This window comes from Argiope bruennichi, chromosome 4, assembly GCF_947563725.1.
Source record: "Argiope bruennichi chromosome 4, qqArgBrue1.1, whole genome shotgun sequence".
Lineage (NCBI taxonomy): Eukaryota > Metazoa > Arthropoda > Arachnida > Araneae > Araneidae > Argiope > Argiope bruennichi.
Genome location: NC_079154.1, coordinates 948467 through 974779, shown reverse-complemented (window position 1 = coordinate 974779; position 26313 = coordinate 948467). Strand labels below are relative to the sequence as shown.

The 26313-nt window shown below is 32.9% G+C and overlaps 1 protein-coding gene across 4 annotated transcripts in view; it reads left to right on the top strand.

The window, feature by feature from the left end:
* LOC129965717 (1-phosphatidylinositol 4,5-bisphosphate phosphodiesterase eta-2-like) overlaps positions 1–26313 on the top strand; it is a 162501-nt gene that overhangs the window by 130432 nt on the left and 5756 nt on the right. For all 4 annotated transcript variants that reach the window (XM_056079840.1, XM_056079839.1, XM_056079837.1 and 1 more), the window contains 4 exons: positions 1020–1130; positions 9670–9728; positions 13447–13582; positions 16796–16942. In XM_056079840.1, the coding sequence (XP_055935815.1) occupies positions 1020–1130; positions 9670–9728; positions 13447–13582; positions 16796–16942 (453 nt within the window). The remainder of the gene's footprint in view (positions 1–1019; positions 1131–9669; positions 9729–13446; positions 13583–16795; positions 16943–26313) is intronic.

Here is a 26313-nt window from a genome sequence, read left to right as displayed (position 1 = left end):
CTCTAAAATGTAGCATTTTAAGATGGAGTGGAAAACAGGAACACAACTAGATATAGTAAAAGGCTTGCTGCCAGTTTTGTCTGGATGTTAGAAGGCTGCCGCCTAAGACATGCAGACACGTAAAGAAATTTGACACACACACAAAAAAAATCATTTCGTTGATTAGCTATAGGCTGTGCTTGTTAATAAGCACACGAGGGGAAAAGAATTCTTTTCTTCTTCACCAGTTTCTCAGTATGACGAAGATGGGTTACACATAAATGCATGTGAATTTCAATGGAGTAGAGAAATTGCTGTTATGAGGAAAAGTATGTATTTAAAGCTGCCGTTTTCATTGACTGGAAATATAATCTCTCCATGTTTCTACCAATAATAAAGACGAAAGAATGTGTGTGTGTGGTAGCATTCTATTGACCGATTGAAGAACACATAATTGCGTAACTGAAAAAGGGTCAAAATTGGACATAAAGTATTTCTTTTCTGTGCTTTTAATATATATATGATCAGATTGTTATTATTATTTCAGTTTAGAACCAATAATTTAAAATTTCAGTTTACTATTTGACTGTATCATCCGATTCTTATGCACAAATGTCACTTCATAAAAGCTACAGTATATATAGAAAACCAGCGCATGTAACAATCACTTCATGAAACTGACATTTCACGAGTCATAGAATACGATTAGGTACAATTGAGAATGAAGTGTCCTGTTGAAAGAATTTTGGCTGGTTCATGGATTGCATTTTGGCGTACGTTAAACCCTCTGAGGTCAAATATCCTTTCGCTGGAGAGGAAGAATCAGCTCAGCTTTCTTTTCCATCATCTGATGAAATCCTTCCAAAATAGGTTAGTGCTGTTTTACAATGATCCCAATGAACCAGGTCTTAATCCACTGCATCGAAAGGCACTTCTTATAGATTCCAAAGTGCGTCTTTATATTCTTTTCACGGTTAAATTTTTGTTTTTGTATACACTGATGCTATACTAAATTCACTGATTATCATTTTCTTTTCTAGTTGCCTTGAATTACCAGACTTGGGATGAGCCCATGTACATTCACGAAGCGAAGTTTTCGCAGAATGGAAAATGCGGCTACGTTTTGAAGCCCAAGTACCTCACTGACAAAGGTGAATCTCTCTCGACAGTTAGTTTAGAACTCTGTCCTTTTGCTACCGGGATAAAGTATTAAGAGCCCGTTGTGGGAAAATTAGAGTGCAGTCCGAAGATTAATTAATGATAGGTTGATGGGCTCAGAATACAAATGCAAAATTTTCAGTTAAAGTGTAAAACGCGACAAAAAATCTTTTTTATTTGTTTGGGAATGTATGGGTCAAACAAAGTACTGGGTTAGCAAGAAATAAGTTACCCACTTCAGAGGTCTCTAAAATGCTTTATATTGGTCCAAATAAGATTAAATTTGAACTACAGATTATTCAGATGCGCTTTACATTTATTAAAAAAAATTAGCACAAAAATTCATCAACAAATGGCATTTATTTGCATATATTGAAAATATGAAACATAATTTGCTTTACAGCGCATGTCTATTTCCATTTTTCTTTGGATAACAAGAAGGCGGATTCTGCACGAACATTAGTTTCTTCTCTGTTAGTCATGCCTACGTTTCAAGAAAAAGCGCTACTGGGGAAATTGTTTTAACAGAACCAACAAAACTCCGTTGCAACTCTAATGGAATTTCGTCGTATGAAGCAAATACGAAGAGGTCCAATGCATCCAGGTGCCCTACGCAAGATAGTGCAGAAATTTGAAAAAACTGGGCATTATTCCAGGTAGAGGGCGAAAACGCATCCCGCCTTCCAGCGTCGAAAATGTTGCGACCGCGCTCGTTGAAGCCAGCAATCAGTCGCCGCATAATAGTGTGAGTTTGCCAGTTGCTTCAAGTAATCTGTATATGCTGTATTCAACTGTACGAAAAACTGTACGACAGAATTTGTATTTTTATCCATATAAAATCAAATCCGTGCACCTGTTGCATGACGGGGACTTAGAGGTCCGTGAAACTTTTTCACTTCAGTTCCTTGCTCGATGGTGGTTGACACAACTTGGCCAGGGAACATTCTGTGGAGTGATGAGGCCCCTTTTTACCTCAATGGGCAAGTTAACACCCATAGCTGTCGAATTTGGACAAAGGAAAACCCTCACGTTATCAAGGAACAACCCTTGCATCTTGAAAATGTGATAGAATGGTGTGGTTTTACAGCGACCTTTATCATTGGACCGTATTTCTTTGAAGAGATCATTTCAAATTGAATTCAAACCTGTTCTGACAATGGTACCATGATATGCTGAGGGATTTTGTAATCCCAACTCTTCTACAGCGTGGATGCCTTCAAGAGATCATTTTCATGTAGAATGGTGCATCACCTCATATTGATCGTCATGTAAAGCAATTGTTAATACAGCTTTTCACAGAAGCACAAGTTTATCAGCCGTCATTTCCCTATAGAATGGCCTTCTCGCTCGCCAGACAACACCTCTTGCGACTTTTGGCTGTGTGGTTATTCGAAGGACTATATCTACCTTAAAATGCCATCATCTCTACCGGATCTGAAGGGCAACACTCAGTGCCATATTCTTAATATTTCGGTAGATTTAATATGGGGTCATCTATAGATAATATGATTTACCGATTAGAGCATATTGTTGAAAATGAAGGACGATATCTTGGGCAATTTTAATTTTACATTTATTTAACAATTATAAACCATATTAAATGGTTTTATGTGTATTACAATACCACCAACAGTGAATTTTTGTATTAATTTTTTTATTTAATAAATCTAAAGCGCATCATCTAAATAATATGTAGTTCAAATTTTATTTCATTTGGATTAATAGAACGCATTTTAGAGCCCTCTGAAGTGAGTCACTTATTTCTTGCTAAGCCTGTATTATGCTCAGAAGAAAAGACTTAAAATAATGTACGTGTTGTATTGAGAAGAATGAACTTGAAAATATCTAAATTATTACTTTCAGTATCGTTGACAACTGCTTAGTCCATATTATTTCTCAAAACTTCGTCGCATCTCGGTGTTTGAGGAGATTGAACCACCAAATTGTGAGCATCGAGGGAGCGCGGCGTAAGAGATTCTCTGATATGCCCAGCAGCGACAAATATTCAAGCAATAGGATCAGCTGGAATGTTATGAACAGAAGTTTTGCAAATGTTCTTCCCAAGTGATAAGTCTGGCCACAGCGGCACCGATGCAGATATTTGCTGCCACTGTTTCAATACTAAAATGGAGAAGTGGATCACTATATAAAGCTAACGACAAATCCTAATTCAAGCAATATAAACGTTTCTGCAGAGAAGCAATTGCCAACAAACAATAAGCTATGAATGATAATATCTCAGACCTGCCTGTGCCTAGTTTTTAAAACCCAAGGATATTTTCTGTAATCAACCTTTAAACATTTATCTCATGAGCCGTCAACTACTTAGCAGGAAATTAAAATTTATATCATATACTTATTTCACAAATTTCTATGAATCGGGATTTTTGACTAAAGAAATCAATAAAGCAATAAAACTTTATCATATATATATATATCTACATACATACATATATTCCAAATTGAAAAGTATTTCCGAAACAATCTAAAACTAAAATTAATTTTGAATCAAACTGTAAAAGCACCATTGTATTTAGAGAGCGTTAATGCAACTGCTACTAAACACACAGATGAACCTAACCTAATTAGTAATAAATATCCAGTTAATAAAGTAAAAAGGAGAACTAGAAACAAAACTAAACAAAAATAAAAAGAATCCGGCCTGAAGACTTTCTCAAGGGTCACCCTCAGGCAAGGATTGAAAACGAGGAATTTTTTCTGTAATTCTGTTCCAGTCCAACAATATTGACCCCTCGTGACCCGAAAATCCCCTGAAATTAAGGCCTAAGAGATACATCATTTTATACAAAAATAATACAATAAATCAGAAAAGAATACAATCTCCACTTTTAAGCGAAAAATACGATAACATAATACAAACTATACCAGAACTCTCTCAACCAATTATTAAAACAAAAAGGAAAGTACATACCATTAGCAGGTAAAAAAATTTTATTTCTACAAAAGTGTTCCATCGTGTTCTGTCTTGCTTCCTGCTTCATTCATAAAGGGGACAATTTTCAAATAATATTTGAGGAATTTCGAAATTACTGTAATCTGGAACACAATAGTGAAAACATTCACAAAATTAGAAAATACATTTTTGGTCTTTGAAATAATAAAATTAAATCGTTATTAAATAATAAATTCGGAGATTTAGAGTTTAAAAATTCGTACACAAAATGTATTATTCTAGATCTAATTAAATGTAAGCTTAACATTGGAAAAAACGATTTACTTTTTAATAATAAAAATAATGTTTACAAAGAATTCTGTGTGATTCAATTCTTGGATATTTACTTCGAATATCTAAAATTATTCAAAATTATACATAATAATAATATATTTTTTCCTCTTGCAGAGAAAACAACTGTTTCAATAGCGTTTAGCTACACTTCAACTTTAAAGAAAAAAATTTGTAATTATAATTACTATAGCAAAAATATAGATAAAATAAATATAACAGATTGTTACTGTAACAAAGAAAACTTTAAAGATTTTATAGATGTAGATAAAGGTCATATTATTACAGGTAATTTAAAAATGATTGAATCCAACTCTTTAAGAGATTTCATTGGAAGAGAAACTAAATTTAGATTAAGAGAAAAAAATAAACCATAACAAAATTTTGATTTCTATTGGTAAAGATTTGGATGTTTTTATTGCTAAATTATCTAGAAAATACCATGCCTGCGGAAGATTTTGGAGAATGGAAAGTGAGAATTTTAAAGGGAATTAAAATGAAAATGAATACTGATTTTGACAGACCTAAAGAACGTGGGATTTATTTTAGTAAAACATTAAAAAATGAAATAAAAAAAATTAAAATTTGTTATTACAGTAATAGATAAATCAGCAAATAATTTCTGTTTAATTTGTAAATATTATTATAAATAACTTTTAATTAATGAATATAACTCTAACGCAACTTATATGTTAAAGAGCACCGGGAAAAAGGAATTAGATAAAAAAATGCTAGCTTTCGCAAAAAAACAAAAAACAAACCAACAAAAAAGACTTGCTCTCTAAACTATCCTTATTTACTCCCAACAGTTAAATTTCATAAAAATCCATTAAAATTCAGATTCGTGACCTGTAGCACCGGCAGTTATAATTACTGTACGGGTAAACATTTCTTTAAATACTTAAAAATTATTCTAGACAAAATAAAAGATGAAGACAACTTTATTATTTCTAGTAACAAAGAAGTACTGGATTTTCTTAAAGATAACAACATTAATAAACTTAATGCTTAAGATTTCGAAATTTTATACACCAATCTGCCTCATGAAAAATTAATAAAGGTCTGCACTTTTATATATGACGAATATTTAAATGAAAATGTCATTCTTAAAAATAACTGCCTTCAGTTATGTAATTTTAATATTACTGAAAATTACGTGTTTAATGGTATTAATTTTTATAAACAAGTTAAGGGAATTCCAATGGGAACAGCTTTCTCAAGTGCTTTAGCTAATATTTTCCTACATTACTAAGAGAAAAAAATAATTAAATATAATTTAATAAAGCTACCTTTCTGGATTTAAAAATCGAAATTGCTAATGATAAAACAATAGGTATCTACGATAAAAGGGATGAATTCAACTTTAAAATTACAAAACTATGTAACTATCATTCCAATCTAAACTCTACAATTTTCAAAAATCTAATTTTCTCACAAGTTAACAGGATCAAAAGGGTTTGCAATAACAAAAATTCCTATATTGAAGCATCAAATAACCTCAACTGTAATGTTACCTTTTTAATTAAACAAGGTATGGTTTGGGATTAATTCTTTACCTAAAATAAAAATAGAACCTTCCTTGCATATTATATCACTCAATAGATGGCTCTGGGAGACTACAATTATTATTTACCTTTAATACGTTAGCTTTGTGTTTATAAAAAGCGGGAATCACAATCGATAGCTTAAAATTTCCTTGCCTGCTGCTGGTATGTACTTTCCTTTGTGTATTCTTTAATGGTTTAAGTGTTATTTTATGGTATTTTTGTTTTTATTGTTATTTTTGTTATTGTATTTTTACTTATTAGTTGTTATTTTCTTCTAATTTGTTGTTTTGCATTGTCCTTTCTGTTAAAATGGTATATCTCTTGGCCTAATTTCAGGGGATTTTCGGGTCATGAGGAATCATTATTAGACTTTCTTGTCTGCATTCCCTCACAGAAAAAATCCCTTTTTTTTGAATCCCTGCCTGAGTGTGGCCCTTGAAAAAGTCTTCAGGCCGGATTCTTTTTTTATTTGGTTTAATTTTTATTTGGTTTATTTGATTTTCCTATTAATTTGATTTTAATACTTTTGTCTCAATTCATCCGTGTTTTAGAAGTAGCTGCATTTGCACTCTCTAAATACTATGAAGTTTTTTCCTGTTCCTTTTTTGGTTTTAGTTTGAATAAGAAATAATGTTTAGTTGCGATTCCAAAACTATTTCATTTTAGTTTCGTTTTTAAAATATTTCTTGCTTTAGATTGGTTACTTATACATATATAAGTTATCAAAAATATAAGCATTATGAAATTAAAACCTATTTCTGAAACAATCTAAATTTAAATTATTTCGGAAACGAAAATAAATTATTTCTGAATCAAAACTAAAAAAATATTTCGGAATCAAACTTAAAAACTAAAAAAAGTAGGAAAAGCACCATTTTATTTAGAGAGCGCAAATGCAGCTACTACTAAAACACAGATGAATCTAGACTAATTAGTAATAAATACCAAGTTAAAAGGGGGGAAAAAAGAATCAAAATTAAACCAAATAAAATAAGAATCCGGCCTGAAGACTTTCTCAAGGGTCACCCTCAGGCAGGGATTCAAAACAAGAAATATTTTTCTGTGAGGAATCGGACTTTAGTCCAACAGTATTGACTCCTGGTGACCCGAAAATCTCCTGAAATTAAGGCCTAAGAGATACACCATTTTTACAGAAATGAAACAAAACAGTAAATTTTAAAAGAATACGACCACCAATTAAGCATAATGCCATATTTAGCATGCCATATTTTCGAGGGTGTATAATCCGCAGGTGCTCTTTAGCTACGACAAAAAAAAAAAAAAAAAAATCAATAGATAATTCGCGGATTGTCTATTGGCAGATTATTGGCGATGATTACAGAAACGATTTTCATATTTTTTAACAGATAATCCGCGGATTATACCCAGAAAATTACTGTATATTGAAAATTACTGTCTCGTAAGGTAATAATGAAGAATACGTTTTACGACAAACCCTTTTTCAAATCAGTATATAATTTTTATCGCAAATATCTCCATCAGATTTACAAAGAACTCCATGAAACTTTTACCAGCGTTTCTGTTATGGTATATCATATTGTTTCGAAATTTCCGGGGTTCGTTTGGATAGTGAGAGTTATATGGTGTGGAGAACGCTCAATCAGAAGGGGGCAGTAGAAAATAAAACAACGACGTTTATTTACACGAAGACACACAGGACAGCACAAAGACGACAACTATATACAGCATAGAAGACGATTATCTTCAGCCGAGACGTGCAGCATACAAGACTCTACTGCAGACAGTAGCGCACAGCTTAGTTCCGCACTAGCTTGACTCCGTCGCTGTTCTGCTAATCTCCGGAAGATTCCTTCTTCACCGTCGATTCCGACTACTCTCCCCTAGCAGCTGCGGTCGCCTCCTTTTATAGGTCTCAGGAGGCGGGGCTAGAAGCCTCTCAACAAATCAGGAACGTTCGAGGCGTATCTCAGTTCCTACTGAACGGATCGGGAAAATTCTGGATGTTTCGGGTATAATCTATTTTGGCGCCAAAGTCGCCAAGTTTGTCGCCAAGCTCTGAAACCTCCGACACGACACCGGACTCCGTCCAGTACAGATGACTGTAAAACATTCTTTCCGATGTTGGAACCAATTATGCTGGGAAGCAGCATTACAGATTCGTAACAATATATTTTTTTAACTGGAATTTGTGGCCATTATCTTTTAATTTTTTTTGTGTGTGTGTGTGCGTGTGTCTTCTTTATTTCGCCACAAGGAGCGCTGTGATCTATCTATAAATTCAGCTTAATCATTTTACTATATGTACGCTTTACTTCCCTGGCTATATGAGGTATCGTTTAATGTGTATGTGTGTGTGTGTGTGCACATACATACATGTAGGGTCGTGTTCCGTGGGATGTTCTCAATCAAAGGAAGACTACACGTTTGTTTTTCTTACGTTTTAATGGACGGACACAGGACTACACGAACATGAAGAAAAGAATAAAAGTATAGGGTTGGTTGCCCTTTATGTGGACAAGGTTTTGAAAATTAAGTTCCAGATTAACACATGCTCCGTCAACTTTGACGTCTCACACTTTCCACTCCCAAAGTCTGCTTACTCCCGTTTGCCTCGTTTGCAGTCGCAACACTACTGCCATTTGCTGACGAGAGAGAGAGAGAGAGAGCAGCGTAGGGGCTCATACTACATACATGGAGTAGATGCAGGTTGAGGGCTCCTTCTTTTATGCTAAATATCTTAACTCTGTATTTAGTAAATGCGGACTGTCATCTGTTTGATTAAAACTGAGTCTTTTCTACTGCAATGCCATTTCAGCTTTCTCTCCTTGTGCCCTAATATTTCTCTTTTTCGAACTTCCATCTCGATGTGCCGCAAATTGAACGAGGCATTTTAATGAAGCATACTTCTTTTGAAACATTTGTTTACTATAATTCAATTATTTTATATCATCCGATAGATCTTATCACAATCTTACTCTATTAATGCTTTTGAACACCTGAAAGGAAAATTATACTTCTCTTGTTAACTAAATAAGTTGCTCCTCAAATTAACAGTTTTTTCTTGCTTTTGTATTTCTTTTCGCATGCGTAAACGGCATCGTATAAATATTTTTTTATCAATTGTTTTCTGAGAAAGTTTGCGTTTTATTTTCGTTTGTTTTCTACACGGTAACTTAAATGTGCTCCATCGAAATTTAAGGCCACGCCAAAATTAAATCAGCTATTTATTGGAAGAAACGTTTTATGTACACACCAGTAATACAATATAAATATAAAATAAATGGAAGTAGATTTTAAAAAATGCAATAAAATTATGTTTGTACAGATTTACAGAAAGAATTTGAAGTACAGAGTATTCAGCCGTTTTAGAAATGAATATTTATTTCGCGATGGGATAACATCTATTTGTAAATCTTTCACAATACAAGCGAATCGTTCTTGAGTACTGCTCGAGAGCTCCTCCTGCCTCCGCTTTAATTTCCTCTTACTTAGGATTCAACTTTCTCAGATTCACTTCTGACACACAGATGCTTCTAGCAGATATGATGTTCTTAGGATAAAACTGAATTTGTATGGTTGTCTTTGATCTTAATGTTTGTGAGAATCTTTTCGAATCCTTCTATTTAAGAAACTCCGAACCACTACAGTGAAAAGTGCATTTTATCTTCTAATTTCTTTCTTTGTTTTCTTTTTTCGAGTTTGAAAGCGTTTAAATCTTAGCCTTTGAATAAAACTGACAGACCTCTTTTCTCCTTTTAGCTTCTTATGATCCTAGCAAAAGCCCTTATCCGGACAAACAGCTACACGTTACCATCAAAGTAAGCACTCCAAACCAGATTCACTTTGTTTTCAAATTAGTGTTGCCTACTATTAAGGTTTTTAAGTATTTTTTTAATCGATAAAAATTCTGGAAAGCTTTAGACAATATTGCGATTGCTGATCTCCCTTATAAATTTTAAAATTTTAGTGCAATCCACGTATTTAATTTATTTGCTTCTAAATTTAAAACACGGCATTTTAATTATCCACTCGTAGGCAGTCCTTTCCCGGATCGGAATAGTGTCGGTTCGAATCCATTTCTCTTAAGAGAATGCGATCCCAAAAAGAGGTTATAAATTAGAAAAAGAAGAAATTCAATTAAAAGTATTCATTTAACAAATGTCTTGTTAAATCTTTGAGATTCAGACAAATATTTTGTATGAATGTTGTAGAATAGGAACGAAGTCAATTCTGTAAGAATTTTCGCAACTCGCGCTTTCTGTGCTTCCGCCACTCGGCGGCGCGAGTTTATGAAATCTTTGTTTAAAACGCTCATGTTCAGAGGCGCGAGTCTTACAAGAGAGTAGATTTTCAAGGTGCATTGGTCGATTGATTGAACAAGCGGTCCATTTCAAAGCTACGCGAAGGCGCGCAGATTACTCCAGAACTGACTGTTGTCCGAATTCCCTCATCACAATAGTGGGAGGAGACTACAACTGCTGCTAAGAAAAGAAACGATTCTTTTCAGAGCCAAAAAAAAAAAAATCTTCTCTGAACCTAAATAAATTTATAAAGCCAATTTTTCTAATACTAATTTCTTTTTATTGGTTCTATTTAATGACAATAAATGGGAACCGTGTAAAAAGATAAAGGAAACGAAATTTCAGTTTAGAGTCGGGAAAAGAGAGTATAAGTTCTTTTTACAGAATAGAGGGGACTATTTTTAGTATTGAAAAGTGAAAAGGACATAAAATGAAACAAATTTGTTTTTCTGAAATTAAAAAAAAAGCATTTCGATTCATTTAATTGTTTAAAAAATGAAATAAAATATTTGCTTTCAAATCAAAGAATGGTAAAAAAGAAAGGTCGCTTTGTTAAATAAATAAAATAACTCCCAATGGATGAAATGAAATGAAATACATTTTTATAATATTCCAAGAACAATGTCAATATTTGGATGCAGCTTGATGCAAATATAATCTGATAGAGCGCCATTTAATTTCTTTTTATGATTTTAAATGTTTCATATTTTCGCATTTTTCCTACTACAGGTGCATTTTGGCTGCGAATTTTAAGTAAACTCTCAGCTTCATCATTATTTTTTTATTTTTCATGAAAATGTTATGATTATTTATAGATTATTATGATTATTTATAGATATTAACAAAATTTATAATTATAATCTGAGAATAATAACAAAAATTTTAAAAGTTAGGAAAGATTGCAGCTTTCTGTTTCTTTGCGCGATCACGTGCTGGGTGAGAAATAAAGAAAAATCCATTGAAATATTACCAAACACTCGAGTTATTGCGGAAATTCGGAAAACCTCGCTATACGGAAAAATTAAGAATTGCAGATTTAATTTCTAATTTTTGACTTAATTCGTTTAAATTATTTGTTAGTAAATTCAATATGCGTTGCAGATCCTGTCTTGTTTGAAAGAATCATAAAAAAAAGCTTCGATACAGAATGATATATTTACATTTAAAAAGAAAATAATAACGAATATTAATATCGATAGAGGGAATTTTATGCAGCACAAAGATCTTTCAGAAAATTATCTATTTTCCAATGTAATATCATTACAATTATTATGTGATGCTGAAAAAATGGTGAATTATATATATATATTGCTAATTCAACGTTTTTTGTAAAGTTTGCGCAGTTTCATTTCAGTTGAACTCGGTATTTTTTGAAAAAATCAGATGATTATCTGTCTTTTAGTAAATTTTTATGAGGAAAAAAAATCATAAAATCATGTTTAATTATCAGAAATTTTTCTTTGTATAAACCGCTCTAAGCACATATTTCAAAGATAGGATAAATATAATAAATTATATACAGGGTGTTTCCGATTTCGACCGACACATTCAGAGGGATGATAGTAGGGATCAAGAAGATAAAGAATCACCCTACAACATGGGGTCCCAAACGACGTTTAGTAGGTAAAAATTGCAAAAATATAGGGAGGCAGAGAACTATTGGAAACTGTCAAAAAATTAATTAAAAAATAACAATTGGTGTTTCAACTATGAAATTTCTTAAAAGTGAAAGCACATTCTAAAAAGGTTTTTTTAAAGCTTCGAAATATGCGGATTTGATGATCTAAGGGGCCGTAAATTGCTGAAAACGAAAAAGTAAATTAGAACCCATATTTGCAAAAATATTAAAACTTGAAGAAAAATAAAAGCTTGAAAATGTAAGGAATTTTATATTCTATAATTTGATATAAGCGTGTAGTGTGAGAACTGGGTAGTTTTAAAGATATTCATGAAAAACTAAAATGGGAACCAGAAAACATCGTTGCAACCTCAGCACCGATGCTCGTAGAGAGCATTGTCAAATTCGAAAGCTAAATTCAGAGCAAGGATAACAATTGCGCATGAACAATTTAAATACGAGAAGGCTTCCTAATTTGTTCCTTAGCTTGTTCCTAATCCTCGCATTCATAGGGCCATTCTCTTAGACAGGGTCATTGTTCTTTTGTCATTATCTGCTTTTGCGATTTTCACTGAATAAACGTTAACTGCGGCCCTCTGTTTTCTGTAATTTTTCATCTACTTAATGCCTATTATTCTTGCTCCGAATTTAGCTTTCGAATTTGACAATGCTCTCTACGAGCATCGGTGCTGAGGTTGCAACGATGTTTTCTGGTTCCCATTTTAGTTTTTCATGAATATCTTTAAAACTACCCAGTTCTCACACTACACGCTTATATCAAATTATAGAATATAAAATTCCTTACATTTTCAAGCTTTTATTTTTCTTCAAGTTTTAATATTTTTGCAAATATGGGTTCTAATTTACTTTTTCGTTTTCAGCAATTTACGGCCCCTTAGATCATCAAATCCGCATATTTCGAAGCTTTAAAAAAACCTTTTTAGAATGTGCTTTCACTTTTAAGAAATTTCATAGTTGAAACACCAATTGTTATTATTTTATTAATTTTTTGACAGTTTCCAATAATGCTCCGACTCCTTATATTTTTTGCGTTTTCACCTACTAAACGTCGTTTGGGACCCCATGTTGTAGGGTGATTCTTTGTCCTCTTGATGCCTACTATCACCGCTCTGAAATACTAACAACTCTTATGATTATAGTTATCGCCTTAAGAAAAGGTTCTGGATTTCAATGGGCATCTTGTATGTATTTTCGCTCAAAGTAGGCTGTATGCATATTTTTTAATGCAGGGTCATTTGAAATATCATTTGTGAATAAATAATAATAAAACTTATGTTTTGTTTATTTTGTTTTCGAGACTCGAACCTATTTGAAAGTAATTAAGAATCAAGAATCGAACACTATTTCATGAAATTCGGGTCCACTTTTACAATCTGTACTTAAGTAAAGAAAGTCTATAGTACAAATTCGGAAAAAAGTGAAACTCTTGACTCATTAAACGATTAGGTATATACAGAAATATATTTTTTTCGTAATGTGCGTGCAATCCACTCTATCCCAATGGCATAGCTGTGTCAGGCTGATGTGGTGGTACTGAATAAAAAATTGAAAACTTTGGGTATCAGTGTGCTAAGAACAAAATATGAACTCTTGCAGATCATCAGCGCCCAGTTTCTTCCCAAACCCAACCGGGCAGAGGATGGGGAAGTGGTAGACCCCTACGTCTCGGTCAAAGTGTATGGCCATCCTTTGGACGCACAGAAAAAGAAGACAAAGTTCATCAGCAATAACGGTAGATATCACTTTGAATGCTAATTATGCGTGTAATAAAGTAACGCAATTTTTGTCTGTCTGTTTTGCGAGAAGCTGAATGTTTTTTAAAAGGAAATAATATGCACACCAGGGAACTGTTCGAGTTATTTTTGTAAAATATTAATGAAAGAACTTTCATTGTGAGCTTCCTTATGTTCGAGCCCTATTCCAGAGACAGCGGCATTCCGCAACCAATCAGCCTTTGTTAGAAATGGCAAGGTTGGTCCAAATTTACGTGTACTTGTGTCCATCAGAGTCACAAAGGTATCTATTATTATTGTACTCATCACAATTAAACGAAACATTCTTAATGTCTTGTATGGTTTACTGGCACATTAGGGCTCATGCAAGACGTTGAGGAGACACTCTCCTTAATGTGTCTACTTTCTACTATTTACTCTTATGTGTCTACTTTCTACTACTTACTCTTATGTGTCTACTTTCTACTACTTACTCTTATGTGTCTACTTTTCACCTAGGAAATTCTGATCAGCGTGCTACTGGCAAAGATGTGGATGCACCATCTTATCTATCGATTTCTTATATCAACGATATATTTTATTGAAAAATATTTGTGAATTTCGCACATATTACTAGCTTTCTGATAATCAATTGACAAGAATTAAATGTCATTAATAAACAGGTTTCTCCGTGCATTTTTTGATTGCTCTAAAAATGTGAGTCGGAGTAATCTCATTCTATCAGAGAACATTGATCGCAACGAAGTCTTATTGACCGCAAATGAAGCGTCTTCGGAATTCATCTGAGAAACAGAATTTTGTCCTGTTGGAAACTCAAAGAATTAAACATTTCAAGACAAATTTTAACATTCATATTTAAAGAGACAGGTTACATTACAGACAATATTAATAACATTTTTACATATTTCTATGAAGAGTTAAACTTAACATCCCTAAATAGCAAGGGGGGGGGGGGTGAATACAGTATTGTGCATTTAAGCGGATATTACTAAACTCTAAAATTGGAAATTGTAATTTCCTCCCCCAAAAGATCATCCCCCCCGAGAAAACTACTGAAATTATCCTTATTCCAAAGCATCTAAGTGTCTAAAAATTATTACCGATTTGTATATGTCCAATCGGGCGAAATAACCACAAATACTTCGACATTTTATTTAGTATTCTGAGTAGCAACCAAAATGGATTCTATAAAAAAGTTTCAGCTTAATGACAGCTTTAAATTCAGTTGTAGAATTTATAAGGAGAGCCAAGAATGAAATTGAAGTATCCTGTACTGTCCCTTTTAATTTTCAAAAGGTTTTCACTTACGTTAGATGGAGTGACATTCAAAACTATTATACAGCAAAATAGAATTTCATGTAAAAGTTTTGGACTAATAAATAATTTTTTTAGATTTTGTTTAGTCATGTTAACGTCCTGTCTGAAAGCAACACTAAGGCTACTTTGAGGCGGGCCTCGTAGTTTTGAATCCTGGTCAGATGATAAGAACAGCACCTGAGCTGGAACCCCATCTCCAAACTACTATAACATATAAACCCAAAACTTTGGATTTAACGTGCACCAAGCTCGCATACATGACGGATCGTTAGTGGATTCTGGTTCCAAATTTGGAGTCTTCCAGTTCTGAAGCCGAGATCTTACCATTAGGGCACAGCAACCCCGACGTTTTAGAAGACAGATCTGTTGTTATCCAATGGAGATACGTGAAATTACAATAGTGACGTTCACCGATGTTCGTTAGCCGGCACAACACTCTGGTTCTTAATCATCATGAAATCCTTAAAATCAACATGAAAATTTAATCCAAACAAATCCAAATTTACTATGATAAAAAAATTCTCATTTCCCTGGGATACATTTGAATGGTAATAGAATTGAATATTCAATAGAATATAACAAAACGAATTAAAATATCTTGGCCCAACGCACAGTTATCCCCCATCGGAACAAAGTCATGAGAAAACTGCAAATTTCATGCAGAAAAATAATCAAATAAAGTAATCGAATAAATTGGAACAACACTAATTTGGACTTAAGCAAATGTTTGTTAGGCCATATCGTTAAAGAAATATATTCCGCTGAGACCGAAAAAAAATTATTTACTTCCATTAACCCTTTAAAGGGCTATTTTTTCCAGTCATTATTTATTAAAATATTTTTAGGATTGTGATTGGCTTAAGAAAAGTGACTCATTTAGCTTATTAGGTAAATTTCTTTTGATTAATTAATTAATTTGGTTAATTAAAAATCAAGTAACAAATCAATGCGCACCATTTGGTGTGAGATAAGGAAATGAAGCATCTAAGTTTCCGTCTGATTGAAATATTCGTCAGAACTTACGCTAAACTACATAATTCCATACAAAGATTGATGAATTGGGTGGGAAGCATACTTCCCATGGTCCTAAAAAGGGTTAAGGGGACATGGTATAAAAATATACTTCAAATTGAGCGACATTCTCTTTTAGCAATCGTCCAAAGTATCTTTTGGAATAAAGCTTTGCAAGTTCTTAGTAGCTGCCCTCCTCTAGATATTAAAATGCAAGAATACAATAATGTTAAAGGAAAAAAAAAGATCAAATAATTGGAAACTATGGAACTATTCTCCGTAAATTGTCATGTCTTTGAAGAAAACGGTATCGATATTTCCCTTATGGATGTCTTTCTGCAAGCTGTAAGCAAAATTCAAATTGGAAGTATTAAAAGAAAACTATGCGTCATTACATCAGGGTACATATACATATATTTTTTTGTTGTTGTTATTCATGTCATGAACTTGGATAAGGCTTCAAATCGAACTTAAATAAAGAAAATAGGAAGGTGGGGAACAGATTCAGCTCAGGTAGTAAAAATCAATATCAGATAAAATGAATCTTTGAGCAAAGGAAATGTGTCAAATTGAAATAAAACATTTCTATTTTAAAAGAATAGCGATGGTTTTAATCGAAATCCAATTAGAACTGAACGGTAAATGATTCATAACAAATTCGAATCAAAACTCTCTCACTCAGTTTGAAAAATATATAATCCTTTTCGATAAAGACTAAATAAAAATCCAATTTATACTGATATCTGTACTATTTGACCTCGGAAACCAAAATAGGGAATAGTATGAAAAATATGTAGTGGCTAATAATACTTTCTATGTTATCTCCATTCGCTGACCATTGCAAATGAATCGATATGAATGATATAATCTTTCTGCTCTTTCAGGCTTCAATCCAATGTGGAACCAGACACTAAAATTCGTGATCAACGCCCCGGAGGAAGCCATTTTCAATTTCAGAGTGAAAGATGAGAATGTGACGAGCAACCAGTTGATCGGGCAGTTCGCGCTGCCTTGCACATCGATGTGTGAAGGTGAGGAATTGTTGCTGTTCGTACAAATTATTTTAGTGTTGGCGTGAAATAAGGCTCCACAGGTTTAAAACGAGACATTTAAATTGACTTAAATGGTTCGTTCAATCACAATTCGAGAATCCGGAAGTGCCTTTTGTTTCCAAGTGATGTGCATTTGCGAATTCAGGGGGAAAAAATAAAAGGTTTTGCCATTCACTTCGGCAGTATGCAGACAAAGAAATATTATTATGTTCTGTAAACATGAATCTAGGATTATAAAGGTAATCATAGCGAAAAGAAAGGAAAAATCTTTGAATTTAATGCAGCGTAAAATTTCAGACAAATGTTGCAAAGTACAGTTGTTTTTTTTCATTGCTGTGACTGCAGCCTGTTAGTGCTTAAACGTTTTATTGTGCCTGAAAATGTTTTTCCAGTCTAGAATTTCGGGAATCTCATTAGAGCTCCTCCAGTTCGAGTCTCCAGCGGTGCGCAAAACATCCTCACGAATATGTTCAGCATTTAAAATGAGAATCCATCATCTGAGAACCGAGATTCTTTCTAGCAATCCACAGTGAACTTTCAATGGCTTATGACATGAAACCCGCACAGCTTTAAGAAAAAGAATCACCAGCGCTGGGGAAATGGGCAGAGTAACGCAGCATTTCAGTACCTTATAAAATAAATAATATCCGATAAATATGTGAGTAGTTTTTAAAAAATTCATAAAATTAGAAGTATTATTTTAATGTTTCAATGCGATTTCCCACAATTTTATCCTTACAAGACGTCATTTTTTTTAGAAAGGAAACAAAAGCTTTTCAACTTTTCATCGATAGATGGTATTGTACCCAAGAAAATGCCTGTCATGAGCAAATCGGGGTCATAATCTGCAGCTCATTATATAACCGTTTAAAAAAGGCCTGCCAAAGTTGTAATCGAAAGTTTACCAGCGGAGACTCGAATCCCCGAAATTTCTATTGAATTCGGACTGAGAATTGTCTTCTGGCATGCAAACGTGAGGTGCAAAATTTTATAAATAAACAAGTCCCGACATAATTTCCTCGTACACATGAGACCATTTCTACCCGAATAGCCTACTATTGCATAATATTGTAAAATTCGGTAAAACAATAATGTGCAATAAAGTTCTCTCAAAATTCCTCTCATCAGTTTCCAATACCATAAATAGTTTCAAAATCAATTCTAAGCAATTCTTCGACAATTACCTTCTAGAATGTGGAAGAATTAAACTATAAATGCATCTTCTATTAAAAAAATATTTTTCTGTTTTTAACTTACTTTGAGATTTTAACCTGAAATATTTTGGGGTCGTGTTATCCACTGGACCCATGAGACTTGGAAATGCCGATTTCGACTGTGATCATTGCGCCTTTGATCGATGGGAGCATCGTGCATTTCATTTTAAATTTCATTCAAGATTTTTTACTTCAAGTCAAGAAAATAAATTTGGAATCATAGAGGACGTCATTTTACTTGTAACTGAAATGTGTCATTAGAATAAATTATAGAAGTTCATTTCAAAAATAATAGCTTTTAAATAAATGGGGTATTAAAAAATTTATTTTTCCGAAACAACTTACTATTTTTTGGCTGTGATTTATATTATGAAAACTAAAATTTCGGTATTGAAAGAAGGGTGGAATAGAGTTCTTTGTTAAACAAGGGTTGCTCTTCAAGGTTCTTGATAAATGACTTCAGCTTAATAATTTTTGCATATTCGGTTTGTAATAAATAATAGATGAAGAATTTTTCAAAAGCAACATTTTTTATATAATAATAAATAGTAGTTCATTTTTCAGTAAACCTAATGAATTCATTTTATTTTACTTTTTATTTTTTACTTGCTTTGCTTTCATTTTCTAACATTCATTTATTTTACTTGAAATAAATAAATGGTTAGCCATGATATTTAAGGAATATTGTATGTTTTTTAAACTAGTGCAAAGGAAGTGCAAAGTATGTTTTTTAAACCAGTCAAAGTCAAAATTCCAAAAAGTGTAGCCGGACTGTCTGATTACTTCAGATAAAACACATAAAAATGAATACTAATAACGTGTATCATATTGTTAAATACATAATTTACAGTAGTGTCACCACGACGTTGATAAATGTTGAATTTGTTATACAATTTTCACAATATTATCCAATATTCGACTTTCAATGTAAAATTGTTACAGATCATCTTTTTTGGATTAAAATCTCAAATTAAATTAATTATTAAGCTAAAACTAATATTTTTGTGCCAGAATTCTACTGTAGGGATGCATTTAAAAATTCAGGGCTCATCATTTTACTTTCTCATGTACAATTAATTCAATAATAACCCTTAAAAATATGGGAAAGAATTTTGGTTTCTTATGTCTGAACCGAATTCTCTTTACTTATTTTCAATAAAAATACATTCTGCATTGAAACTATTATAATTATACCGTATCTTCAATTTAGAGTCATTTCTAATCCCTGTGTTTGTCGGGCAATGAGACTTTAAAAAAATAGAAATGGTTGTACCCTATGAGACAAAAAGAGCAAATATATAAAATTAAGAAGTTTAGAATAAACAGTTCAATTGAACGATAGAAAATAGAGTTCCTACTCACATTTGCGCTGTCTGAAAAAAAATCTACTCACAAGATCTAGTAGTGTAACTCTTAAGCCATCATCACTGAAAGAAATCCTGATTGAGTTGGACTGCTACTTTTCAAATCTGTCACATTTAGCTGACCGTCCTGAAGTTCATTGATCTCTCCGACGAACCAAAAAACGGCCCTTCATTTTTCTCCCTTCAACATAATCGATAAAGATGTAAATATTTGTTGAAAAATGAACCACAGGTGATTTTACTTCTTCCATTTCCATCGTTGCCACATCATATCGAAGATTCCTCCCCCATTGTTTGCGTACTTTCCCAAATGCAAACTCGGTTTTTTCTTTTCTATGCTACGAAGGGCAGAACACTTACGTATGTGTTGGACTTTGGAAATATGAATTTGAGTATTCGAGACGTTTATGGCTCTATGTTCAAAAAATTTTTATGGGGGGGGGTACACCTTTAATAGGAAGCCTGAGAGAAAATTTAGTGGAGATCAGTCCTGTTGCTGCTAAATGTCAAACAAGCGGAATCTTTTCAATCCATTTAGATACTTTAGTAGATTTAAAAAATATTTTATAATAAAAGTTATCCTTGAGTAGTGCATGCTGTAACAGATACGGTCACTTAAGTTTTTGAATATTTCTGGATATTCAAGAAAATATCTACGTTGCATTCTTTTAAAGATCCTAGAGTCATTTTTCTTCTGTTGTGCCGGTAATCTTTTTTATAGCTTATATTCTGCAGTGAAAATACTAATATTACAATCTGACAAATCTGAAGAATTTTTTTCAGTATTTTTTAATTTATCTCCATTTACAAATAGGAGGATATTTTATGAAATGTATATTCATAACTGATTTGTGTTTTGTGAGTCTTTCTTTAAAGATATAAAATGACAGCATCCAGAAAACTGATTAAAAATTCTTATCCTAAAATTAGTTTCAAATGACTAAGAGCAATGGGCCTTTTTTTATTGGCCTTGAAAGAACAATTCTTATCAATTATTCGTTTTAAAACACATACCTATTTTAGGAAAATGTAATTGTAACCTGTCTCTGATTGGCATTTTTTAATAACTCCAATTCGGCATGAACCCGAATTTAGGGAGTGAGAAACGCAATGCACATAGATTGTTGCCAGGAATTTTTTTCTTTCTCGTTTTCACCTATGCACCGATGAAAGCCCCGCCCTCATCATATCTCTTAGATATTTTCATTCCAAACCTAATGATTCTAAAGCCTTCAAAACTGTGTGTTTCTTCATTTTTTCCAAGTCTCGAAGTTACTGACACAAACTATATAAAAAAATTAATTAATTATCACTTGTTATACGAAATATATGTAATTTATCCGCTGTAAAAGAAAAACATATATTTGAATTTACTTTTTAATTATCATTTATCACTTTTATTAGATACTAGTTGCTTTTCGAGACCAGTTGTTTCGCCAGGATTAATATTCGCTAAAATTTCCAATTCAATATTTTATGTACCTTGGTTTCTTAATAGCTTCTTCAGCAAAATAGTTTTAAGCTTCAAAGTTTCATAGCCATAGAACTCATACTATTATAATATATACACTAGTTTCTTCATTTTACTATGGATTATAATTTTCCATTTGAATTTAAACTTGAAATTGGAGAGGCAGGGATAGAACTTCAGTGTTTTTGTTTTTAAAAAATATGACTTTAGAAAAAAGAATAGTTTAGTATGGAAATCTGAATGTGCTCTAAAGAATATCTTTAATGACTTAAACAATATCTCAAAGAATTATTCAACAAAAATTCCTCCGAATCCTGATAAAATTCAGTCTTTAAATTTACATGCCGAACGATTAAAATAACGTTAAATAATATTTTTTGTTTCAGTCAATAAATGCATTTCTGAAAAATTATGAAGTGCCAAACTTTATGCAGTCTTTTGGTCCTAAGAAACCGTATTCAGTAAAATATTCTTGACAATCCAATTTTTATATTAAAAAGAAAAATGCTTATATATTTTGCAGCCAACTCTGATCGAGTTGTGTTATTTTTGAATAACTTATTTTAGGACAATCAGTATTTTCATAATTTCAAACCAATCAATCTTCGAGAAATCGTGGGTACTGATTGGCGCACCTCCTTTGAGATGAACTCCCGAATGTAGACTACTCGTCTAAATTCGGGGGTTTTATAAAAGAGAAATATTCAAATTTTTATAAATCACTTCAGTCACAGTAAAATAGACCTTTCTTTTCACTTAAAATGTGTTCCAAGATTATTTTCCCAAATATAACTTATAGGACCGAGGGTCTGTATAAAGATCTAAAATTCTTCATTCGCCTCAGCGTTATTGACTCAAACTGCATGAAAGAAGATTTTTTTACTTATTTAAAAAAATTTCTTGGACCATTTTTCCTATTAGGTATATACATATAAAAATAAATAATATTTCCTATTATTTATTATTAGATACATATACATAAGATTAACTGTTTAGAAATTTGGTGTTGTGAACCTATTAGAGTGAATATCCTGTATAGATATAAACCACATTTCTTTTAAACTCGACAGAATTATTGAATTAAAATATAGATATTTTAAAAGTTCGCAAAATCCATTTTCTAAAAAATATTGTGTTTTATTTCTTTCAGGCGCGTGCTTAAAAGTACACTTTTCTTAGTCTGCAGTAGAATTAACTAATTAATCTTTTAATTTGAGCTTTTTTCAATACGGTGGCAACACTCTGATAAAAGCTATTTCTCCTCGAAAGCACATAACATGCTTGAGTAGGTTAAATTTCATTTTCTTTTTGTGTGAATTAAATTGCTGGGAAATATGCTTAATATATATATATATATATTTAAATATAAAATTTGCGTGATAGAAAATTGGCATCAATGAAAATATAATTTTTTGAATGAAGGATTTTTATGATGATGCACAGTTGAAAGTTTTGTGCAGTAATATTTTTTTATGTTGTCATTGGAAAAGGCCAAAATTTTGCTCCATTTTAAATAAATAAACTTCCAGTTGCAATTTCAAAGAGACCGCTCCGAGTTGTACCCTCCCAGAGTGGTAAACGGTCCAGCCCGTAGAATGCAAACACATTCATCGTTGTTGCAAGTAAAGATTTCGTTAATAATTACTTCTTTGCAAACATGCGAAATTTCATTTCCTGTTTTAGACGATGCACAATTTTAGTTTTTCGTATCCTGTATCAGGGTGCGAATTAGCCCTTTTTACCCGATTTTTCCAGTATTAGTACATCGTTCTACGATAACCCAAATAAACGTACGATTTATTTACCTATTTGATTAAATCTCTTATGTCTCTGATCTCTGTGATGTACGCCAGCAGAAAATGAGTTTAAAAAATATAGAGGTAATATTTATTTATTTTATTTTATTTATTTATTTTTTTTTGTCAGGCGAGCGCTGCCATTACCAGTACTTTCTCTGTGGTTATTTACGCCCTTCTACAATGTTCCGTAAAATGTGAGAAGTTAGAAAATAATGTGCGTGATATTTTTATTCCGTTGAGGCTCAGAGTGTTTTTCATACTGTTTGCGCAAGAACGCAGTATTTACAATTTACACAGTATTACAAACAGTACACAGTATTTACAATAGGAACTACACAATATTTACAATAAAAACTGAACAATATTTACAGTAAATTCCATCATCAATTTCGAAATAAGTGCAGAGCCTGACTAAGGCAGGGGCATACGGGACAGTTGCCCCGGGCCTCCCACATCAGAGGGGGGAACAAATCGAATAAAAAGTACTTTACTTTTTACTTTTTCTTCTTTAATGAACTTTTTTTAAAACAAAATATCAGTACAGTGTAAAATCCGTCAGTTTTATGTTAGCTGTTTCATTAATTTATCGTATGAACACAAAAAATCTATATTTCGTAAATCCATGGCTTTCTAGAGCGGAATTCAGTTAATTTTCGCAATGGTATGAACAAATTTGGCCAATGAAAGGCCTGTCTTTTTACATATCGCACGAGAGGGGGACTTTATAGCTATTTTAGGTTCTAGTCAATTTTCTTGTAATATATCTATTATGAGTTGAAAAATTTAAATACCTCCATAAAGTTGAGTACTTCATTACTGAAGCAGAGGGGCGCCCCCAAAGAAGTTTTTGCCCCGGGCCTCAATAAGGCTAAGTCGGGCCCTAAATAAATGGGTCATGGGTATGCTAATAGTAAATTACATCGAAATTTCCTCTTCACCCATTCATTACCAAGTAAGGTGGGGTCGCGGTGTCCTGGTGGTAAGGTCTCGGCTTCGGAACTGGAGAGTTTCAGGTTCGAGACCCGATTCCACCGAAGAACCGTCGTGTAAGCGGGTTTGGTGCACGCTAAACGTCCTCCCGCTGGTGTGGCGTGGTGTGGAGAGGGGGTGCCAGCTCAGGTGTCGTCCTCGTCATCTGACCGCGATTCAAAATTACGAGGTCCGTCTCAAAATAGCCCTAGTGTTGCTTTAAAATGGGACGTTAATATAACTAAACTTACCAAATAAGGAATAGAAGACACATGCTGGCATAATTTTTTTTTTCGAGAATAATAATTTCTCGTTGTTAGTCAGCTTACGATTGACAATTTCATATGTAATTATTTTAAGAGTTGCGGCGCCGTTTTTCTAGTAACTACTCTGCATTGCTTCTTCTTCAATTATAGAAAAATAGTAAATTCTTGATCTCAGCGCTTTTGATTCCGATTCTGATAGACATTTCTTACTTCGTTGTTATTTAGAGTACACTTTTCTAATTCAACGTTTGCATTTCGTTTCACCAGAGTTTCAATAATTTTAAAACGATTTTCTCCAACTCATCTTCGAGTCGAAAGCCTAAGAAAAAGAATCAGGAAAATTTATAAAATCATAGGTTTAATAGCTTGATCAAGAGAGAAATGATGAAAGATTTCCTAACTAAAACTCATTCACGAAAGCTGAGAGCCGAAACGAGCACTCGGGGATAATAAAGCTCCACAAAGTTGAGAACAGGTACCTGTCTGACTGGAGTTTGCTGTTTGGAAGATAAGAATGCCTCCTTCCCCAGGAAACTGTTGGGGGAGAGAAAACATCTTTTATAGGGATGCACTCCGCTGTCTTTGTTTACAAATCTTTTGAGGAACCGTAGAAACTTTTGTGATATTTTTCAGGAAATGGCTTAGATGTAATAAAGTTTTCTCTTCAAGATTTAAAAAAATGAGAGATAAAAATGACTTTTTTAAAACGTACAACATTTATAATATTATAATAAAAGAATTATTCTGAAATATTCCAGTTCCAAACGTCACTGGTAATGACATGGAAGGGGGGGGGGCGTATAGCTCTATTCACGAAATTGCTTTTCCTCAACCGTGAAGCGTCGGCTAAACGCAGAGGAGATTGGTGAGAGGTTCAGATCTAATCAGCCCTGCGTGTCAGCTGTCTTTGATACGGTATTCAAGAAAACGAAATGCAATCTGTCTCGTTCGTCATGCTTACCTGAAGCCTGCATTTTGTAAACATATACTTTAAGAAAACAGTCGATTAATGCTGTAAGTAAAGCAGGAGCAATGGTACGGATCGACAGTCCTTATTCTTCATGGTTTGTTAAAATTGTGCCTGTATAAGTTGCAACCGATGCACGATATCTTACCAAAAGACCAGCTAAATGAGAGAAAATCATAAATTAGGATTTGTCGAAAATCTTTGAAATGAAGCAAGGTTTTGTGGCCAGATGAGCCGCATGCTTATATATCAATACACATTACTGTAGAGACGGAACAAAGAAGAGCCGCATGCTTATACAGAGAGACTCCTAAATTTACCTTTTTGTCAATGTTTGGTGTGGTTTCAGAGCTTCTTTAACACAGATTCTTTTTTCATTGAAGAGCCTTCTACAAAAACTCAATTTTAAGATGCGCTCATTTAACGGAATGCTTAGAGGGAAGATGAAACTGTCTGTAACACAATACCATCGATGCCTTCTTCTCATTCCACAGGCGAAATGGTGATTTTCTAGCGAAGAACCTTTCCAGGCATCATGCAAATTAATTTATCACCTGATTTGCCGCTCATTGAGTTGACTCATGTGCAGGAATAACCCATCGTCTTTGTTGCATGTCGATAAAGGACGTATCGTACAGCCGGCCAAGCATACTTAGATGTTACTGGCAGGCAAACTATTATTCGTGTTGACAGTGGATACTTGAACAAATTATCGATTGCTGTGATATGCTTATAAATATTTGCCTGAATACAAATAAGTGTAGTTTCCTATTGGATTTTGTGATTTGTTAGCATGCAGTGCTTGCTCTCTTTCAAAAAAAAATTTTAACTACATTTTTTTCGTTACAAAAAAAAGGAACCCCCTTGTGCAAATATGTCTTATACAAACCGCGTTCAAACATATCAATTACCTTCAGCTTTCTGACTTTTTAAATTACTTGCAAATTTGAGAGATATTCATGCATTTTAAAATACTAACATTCTTTTGTGCTTGCTTCGAAAGAATACAGTTTTGTTTAAAATAGAATTAAAGCACTAAAAGTCTGTAGTTTGGACCGTTTAAGACTGTTGTAAACTGGTTAAAAAATTAGAATATAGTCACATTGAAAATAGCAAATTAAAACTATTTGCTTAAAAATGAATTTAACTGCTGTTGAAGCGATTCATCCTAATTGAGAATCAATAGTTTGACATAAAAAATAATTATAGCATTGCTGAAAGTTAAATAAGAATAGTTTAAAGTAATTATTTGATTCTTCAGTAAGATAAAAACACCAAAGTCTTGGCTCAAAAAATAGTA